Raw genomic sequence first — 7,532 nt, forward strand, 5'->3', positions numbered from 1 at the left:
ATGCAGTCTGGTGATCTCTGAGTTTATGGTGGTATTTATTGTACACATTACCGTTCATAACATTTTATATATCAATAAAATTAATGATAATTTGTTTCCACACTTGATGTAAATATGTCGTTCTGTATGGACAAAATGTGATCTTTCTGTTGACCAGAGATTGCTAAGTATATGATTTACTCGACTGGAAGTAAACATTCACAGTACACTGTAAAAAAGGGCAGTGAAATTGACATAAAAACCATGTAAAACCCCTACAGAAATGTATAGTAAACCCCAAAACACAACTTTCCTGTTTCGATCACAGTGAATTATTGTAAACCTTTAAACAGAATGTTCCTGTTATATTTACAACATGAATGTGTGATTATAATCAAATTTATTGGTTAAAACTACAAATACTGTGAATAAAAACAGTGAAACACCGTAATACTCATAACCAAACAATCATGTTAATTTGACATGCAAATACTGTAAAAATCACAGTTTTAGTCAGTTTTTCTTAAAAACACATGACGTATATGTAAGTCACTTTACAACTGCATGGATGTACTGGGCCTACTTTTAACATGATTCATGAAATGATGCAAAGTCATGGATTGGACTAATAAAAATGTTTTCACAGAAGATGTCATTGTGAACCTGAGAGGTTGCCTCTCCATTTATAGGCTATATAAAAATATACAATTAAAATTGTTTACATCATGTTTTTTTCTTAAATCATTTGCAGCCTATTGTAGGGTAACCAATAAGAAATTATTATTTAACGACTAAGTAATGCTTCTGTCATAATGCTTGTATTCTTTATGTTTCTTTTAATTGCAATGTGATACTTAGACTAGAATACTTTTTTGGGTTAGGTCAGCAATGTCTCATTATTACAGGCTAAACAAACTTACAGTGCCTCCCATAGGATCTCTATGGTGCCTCATCTCCACAGAGCTGTAAGCTACTTCAGGCCACTCACAGTTGCACTGAGCGCGCCTAATTTTGAATGTGCATCTGAAGCTCGTCTCTGATTGGATAATGACGTGAGGGCGGGAGGAGAAGAGCGCCTAGTTCACGACTATAGCTAACGAGCCAGCACGAGAGAGAAGACGGGAGAAGAAAACATCGAACTTTCAGCAACTACGTTGTTAGGACAAATTACAAACATACGATTTCAAGTGTTTTTTGAGGATCTGTGTTTGTTCGTCAGAAAGTCTGCACGGTAAGTTCAATATCTTGGCGACGTTTTTTCGAGATAAAAGCACCAGTTGATATTTAGACCAAGGCTCATAACCTAGCGCTAGCATGCTAGTTCAGCTGAAAAGCACAGGCAAACTTTAGAAATACTAAAAATGATCATCTGCGTCTTTTGTAAAAAGGTATTGGTCACATTAAGAGGCTATGTACTACATTGCAGAGTGCATAAGAATGAGCCTTGTTGTATTTTTAAATGTGTTGGCGCCAATTGCAGCCAAACATTCACCACGTACTCTGCTTTCAAGGGGCATTTTTATCGTGTGCACAATGCACCTGCACTTCAAGCTACTCCTAAAGCTCTTGTTGCAGATTTAAAATGTGCAGTTTCATTATGTGCCCGCCATTTTCAAACAGTGAAAGAGCTAGTGTCTCACTTAAATGATCATATTGCAGGGGGCAGGTCTGTGTCATGTCCAGTAAGTGGTTGTAAGCATATGTTTACAAAAAAGTCATCATTTACTTCTCACATGTGTAGGAAGCATAAAGCTTGTTCCCCAGATGGTATTGATGACATGTACAAGGAATCTCGTCCTCAGCCCCCAAATGACAGTACAGAATATTCAGAAAACACACATGAAACCATGGCATCTGCTAGTTCAGCCAGTGATATGCCAGAGAAGGATAGTCATTCTTATCTCAGAAACATGTGTCTCTTTTACCTTAAACAGCTACTCAGCTACTTTGAAGAGAAGGAGGAGTCCATGCTTCTCTGTGTTGAAGACACATGTCTGGCAGATGAGGTACAACTGGAGCAAGTGCCTCTGACACCCACTATTATCATGTGTGGTAAGTCTGTTTCATAGCTCTCTCTCTCTCTTTTTTTTTTTTTTAAGTGCATTTTTTATAGAATGTCATGTGACTGCCGTGTTTATTGATATAACCTGTTAAATAATTTCTTCACAGGACAGTCCTGCTATTCCTCAAGAAGATACATGCTGAGTGTTGATCGGCACCTCGTCAGCACAAACATATCCTCCTTCATTTCTGCACTGTGCCTCATGTTCGGGAGCTACTACAATTTCAACATCCATTATCCATCTGAGCTGGCTTCCACTTTAGAGTTTCTTCAGAGGTGAACAAATATGGCTTTGTTATTTCTTATAACTGAGACTCTGGGATCTGGAGTCTGGCTTTGATGTGGTTCGAGTCCAGGTCTGGCTCTGAGTCTCGGTCGGCTTTGGAGCCGGTTTCAGTTGTTTTTTCTGTTTTTTGTTGTTGTTTTTTTTGTTTGTTTGGGTTTTTTTTTAAATACATTAACAGTCTGAATCTGGGTCCAAGCCTGGCCGAGACTCAGGGCTAGACCAAGCGTCAACTGACGTCTGACTACCTATAACCTTTGCTTTGGATTTTAACAATGCTAAAGTGTGACATATCACTGCAGAAGACACTCGTGAAGGGTGCCAATACTTTTGACCATGCATTGTTCACTTCCCCACAGCATTTTGGTTATACTTTGTCTTGAACGTGGTCATGGCCATGACTGTATATATATGTATATACTTAATTTTTACTTACTTTGTATGTGTATTTTAACTGATCAATTATAAAAATGCTTAATAAACTTTTATATGATTGTTATTCTACAGGTGTTTCTTCTCCATAAACCCAGAAAAAGGAACCAAAGTAGAGAACAAAAACTCAAAGCGTCGTCTCAGTGTGAACCCTCGAGTCCTCACCCTGATTTAGGATCTCGCCGACCACGAGTGGCGCTAAGCCTAAATCTTGACTCTCTGTGGACTGTTAGTTTTACTTTGTTAATTTTGTTCCACAATGTGTACTGGAACCTTTTACTGGTCGAATGCATGAAGCCAATTCATGAAGATGTTCTTTCTTTGTAGGAATGTTCTTTATTTACATAAGAAAAGAAAAAAAACAACATGCTGCTACTGCAGTGTTTCTAGACCACATGTGTAGGTTTGTTTCACCACGTGGTTTTGCTGATGTTTTCTGACCAGGGCCATGGTTGTGGTGACAGCAGGGTGCGTGTTGCGTTGCACGGTGATTATGATCATTTTTGGCACAATATGTGTTTTTTGTTTTAAAGTCTTAACAGGTTATTTAACTTTTTCTGGTGGAGGGTCTAACAAATGCTTGTTTCATGAACATGGTTCTTGCTTTGCAGGAATGTTCCACAGCTTTTATAGCCTATATTTTGATTGAATTGTGTAGTTGCTGTGTGCCTTGCATATTGTGTTAGTTGGAAAAATGGATCCATTTGCTGTCATTTTGCTAATGTGGCTGCAAAATAAATTTCCCAAAAGTGATATTTTCCTCTCTTGTGTTTTCTCATGTGTATTTTTGCATGTTTGGGTGTAGGCGTAGCAGTAAGAAATTTGCTGGGTTATGGTTAAAATTTTACATTAAAACATATAATATTCAGCATAGATTTTATGTATAATTTACAGAGCAGCTCCATTTAATATGCACAGTTTCACCGTAGTTCTACCATTTTAAATTAGTTCTTTGTACGATATTTCCCTGTTAATTTTGCAGTTTATGGATCCACAAAAAGCATTTATTACTTGTAAAAGATACAGGAAATAGTGTATTTATATATCACATCTATGTGTGAAATTAACTTCTTTTTCCTGTAGATTTAACAGTTTTAATCTGAGATTCATTCACTGTAAATCAATTTACAAGTTGCATCTGTAAAGCGTTTTTACAGGAAGTCCCTGGTAACCCCAGCTGCCAGGGTTTTCCTGTAAAAACAGCACGTTTTTTTTTTACAGTGTACTTTCTCTTCCTTGGAGCTGCACTAGTGTTTCCTGGATTTCTGCACTGCTGAGCTTGTTTAAAGAACTATCAAACATTAGTTATGTTAACCGGCTGGTATTATAAAAACACTGATAAACTGCTACAGAGAGGACCCCTGCTGGAAAACTGCATATTTTGAGAGAAGGCTCATCCAGTCTAACTACTAAAATGATTGCGCCACTTTGTGGTCACATAGTATTATAACAAGTTGGCAACAGCTTCCTTTTGTTGTTTGGATTTTTCCCTGTGGAAAAGTTATATTTTCTGTGATATTTCTCTGGCTAATTCTTTTACTGCCCTATATCATATTGGTATAGGATGATATCCTGTCATCACATCACATGACATGACATGTACTCATCGCTGAATAGTACATGTCAGAGCAACCAAGTAGGTGGTTGTTAAGAATTAAAATATATAAATCCAGAATTTAAACTGATACATTTATAAATACAGCATTGACAGTGCACAGTAGCAAAAACACAAAAAACAAAACTTTTCTCCGTAACAATTTTGTAGTATGCCACATTTGTTCGTAATGTTCCCTCTGTACACGACCACAGTACATTTAAAATCACAACAATCGGAACAATCAGGATATATTTGAAGTATCCAAATACTTATACAGCCAGCTGTATGCCATACAGGATGTTTTGTGTACAAACAGATCAGACTGCGCATAAAACATGACATCACCCCACATTTTTGATAAGTCCATAATATCCGATGTGGTCTTCTGCTGCTGTTGCACATCTGCTCTTGGTTGTAATAAATGGTGATTTGAGTTACTTTGCCTTCCTTTCAGCTCAAAGGAGTCTGGACAATGCATTTTCACTCAGAGAACTGCCGCTCACTGGGTATTTTCTGTTTTTTAGATCATTCTCTGGAAACTCTAAGATGTGCAGGAAAATCCCAGTAGGTCAGCAGTTTCTGAAATACTCAGACCGTATGACACCTACAACCAATGCCACATTAAGTCACCTTTCTTCACCATTCTGATTGTTTAAACTTTAGCTGGTCATCTTGACTAATGTCTAGAGGCCCAAATCCACAGAGCTGCTTCCATTCAGTTATCTGATTAGATATTTGGACAACAAGCAGATGATTGTGTTTACCTAGCCTGGAAATAGCCTGTGAATCTAATCTTCTTTCTTTTCTTCTCTTTTCCTTTCTTTTCTTTTCTTCTCTTCTCTTCTCTTCTCTTCTCTTCTCTTCTCTTCTCTTTTCTTCTCTTCTCTTTTCTTCTCTTTTCTTTTCTTTTCTTTTCCATGTCAGACAATGTAATGAGGCCTTGGCAACCCATTATTGAGGGGGGGAAACCAGTTTACAAGGAAGTGAGTCATCACATGTAAGGCTCCTGTCTGTACAGGTTGTCTGTTTGAACAGCAAGCATACGATCAGAATTGCCAACACTAAGATTAAATTTTTTTATTATCAAAACTGAGCAAATACCGTAATTATATAAATGTTAGAATCAGAAGCTGAGAACTATCATAATTCACACATTCAGTTAATATAATATTTCTACATTTTCAGTACTTAAAGATGATTTATAAGGTTATTCTGCATAGTAAGTCATTTTACTTATATTGTAAAACTAATATGTTTGCCCTTGTATTCAAGTCAATTCATATCTGCATGTCTCTATGTGATATTGATCTATTTGTTGAGGGAAGTTCATGGAATTTCCTCCAGATATTTGAAGTCTCAGCATGTTGCCATTCTCGCCCGCTGAGCTGAAAAATGTCAGCAGATGCAGTAGAAAGCTGATGGTATTCTAACACACTCAGCTGTAAAAGGAGGCTTTGAACTTGAAAGAATTCAACCAGGAAGCTATACTGACCACAGGGTCACAAGTTTCCAGTGACCCTACCCTCAGGGCACTGTGTCATGATAAACCACCAGTAAAAATCACATTGGTGTATGAAATCCATAATAAAAAATTCATTTTATTTAGTCCTTTGTGTTGACAAACCGTGCTGTTTAAAGTTATCTGTTTTAGTCCCAGACATGAAATCCATGCACTTCATAACATCTCCACTGGGAGTCAGCATAGGGCACGAGACGTGTTTTAACATGCTACAAACATGTTAAAACATGTGCTGGAAATATAAAGATATTTATTAATAGCATACTTATGTTGTTATGTTCCAAAGTGACAATTTATCAGCAATGCTTCATAATTTCTGACTACAAGGAATACAAATTAGGCTTAGAGTTGTTAAATGTTGTATGAATGCAGTTATGTGAAGAAAAAAGATACAAACGTTTTCTCACTGTTTTAATTACAATATATTATAAGGTTACACATCACGTGTAACATATAAAATAAAAGTATAAGATAAAATGGGACATTTGTATTCAAACAGTGTTATAGCTTGTGAAGTTAAAATCCATTCTGACAAAAGCAGTAAAATTAAGTATAAGTATGACCTGAAGGTTGATATCCTATGGAGTGATATGGGTTAAAATACAATAAGCAGAGAGTTCAGATGGTTTGACTTTTACTAATTTTCATTCTCATTTCTCTGTTTGTCCTGACAAATAAAGCCGTCTTTTACTTTATCTTCTCCTCCTCCTTCTCCTCCTGCCTGGCACTTCCATATTTAACGACCTTTGACCCATATATACACTATCCCTCCTCTGCATATGTCCAAACCATGTTAGCCTTACCTCTCTAAATTTGTCTCCAAACTGCACAACCTTAGTTGTCACTCTTATATACCCATTTCTAGTGTTGTTCATTCTGGCCATTTCCAACATCCAACAGCTTAACATCTTCAACTGTGCAGGTCTCACTACTATTCCCTTTCACTGCAATCCGTTGCTGCTATACTTCTGCCACAATTCACCCCTGAAATTCTTGATTTCCAAAGTCGTCCGATAGACTATCGTCCAGTGCTGCTTAGCTTCATTCTCCCCTGCTGTCTTCCAGTCTCCCATCTCCTTCAGGTTGCATAAGATGTAGTCTACATGTGTACCTTCCTCCACTCTTGTACGTCATCCTAAGTTTCTGTTTCTCCTTCTCTTTGAAATATTTGTTCACCACAGCCATTTTCATCATTTTCTCAAAATCCACTAACGTGCGTCCTTCTGCATTCCTCTCCCTAACATAATATCTACCCAACAATTCCTGGCATCACCCGTGTTCCCTTAACCCAAATCCAATCCACTCTACAACTTCATCCAACTCCAGAATTATTTTTCCTCTTTTACGAACATCCAACCTGTGAGACATACGCAATGACACCATATTATTTTATATATGCAGATATATGTTCTGAAGATATATAAAACATGTTTAGCAAATAATACTTGTATTACTATTGTTTGGGAAATGAAAACTATATTATATTAAGACTGTTTAGTATTTTTAACATAACTTAAACCCTTTTATAAATCTATAAAGGTAAATTATAGTGATAATTTTGAGTCTCACACATTTCTTACTAATGTGTGGATCTGGTGTTTGTGTGACATGACGTTTTAGGGATTTTTGTCCATAGATGATTAGAGAAGATTATTTCAAA

At 36.8% G+C, this 7,532-nt stretch overlaps 1 protein-coding gene across 1 annotated transcript; it reads left to right on the forward strand.

Annotated features, from left to right (window-relative positions):
• Window positions 1–229: 229 nt before the first annotated feature.
• Window positions 230–3,751, forward strand: LOC308409545 (uncharacterized protein). The gene is made up of 4 exons (XM_080902369.1): window positions 230–1,210; window positions 1,914–2,031; window positions 2,149–2,317; window positions 2,832–3,751. Exons 2-4 carry the CDS (start codon window positions 1,947–1,949, stop codon window positions 2,929–2,931), a joined length of 354 nt encoding a protein of 117 aa, XP_080758495.1. The 5' UTR covers window positions 230–1,210; window positions 1,914–1,946; the 3' UTR covers window positions 2,932–3,751.
• The last annotated feature ends 3,781 nt before the right edge of the window (window positions 3,752–7,532 follow it).

The sequence above is a fragment of the Rhamphochromis sp. 'chilingali' genome (assembly GCF_963969265.1).
Source record: "Rhamphochromis sp. 'chilingali' genome assembly, chromosome: 14".
In the NCBI taxonomy this organism is placed as follows: Eukaryota; Metazoa; Chordata; class Actinopteri; order Cichliformes; family Cichlidae; genus Rhamphochromis; species Rhamphochromis sp. 'chilingali'.

What these genes read in the sequence shown, in the direction of transcription:
- LOC308409545 (XM_080902369.1), top strand. Translation starts at nt 1,947, where the DNA reads ATGCTTCTCTGTGTTGAAGACACATGTCTGGCAGATGAGGTACAACTG. An exon ending in ACCCACTATTATCATGTGTG is followed by an intron (nt 2,032 to 2,148) that starts GTAAGTCTGTTT and finishes ATTTCTTCACAG; the next exon opens with GACAGTCCTGCTATTCCTCA. An exon ending in ACTTTAGAGTTTCTTCAGAG is followed by an intron (nt 2,318 to 2,831) that starts GTGAACAAATAT and finishes GTTATTCTACAG; the next exon opens with GTGTTTCTTCTCCATAAACC.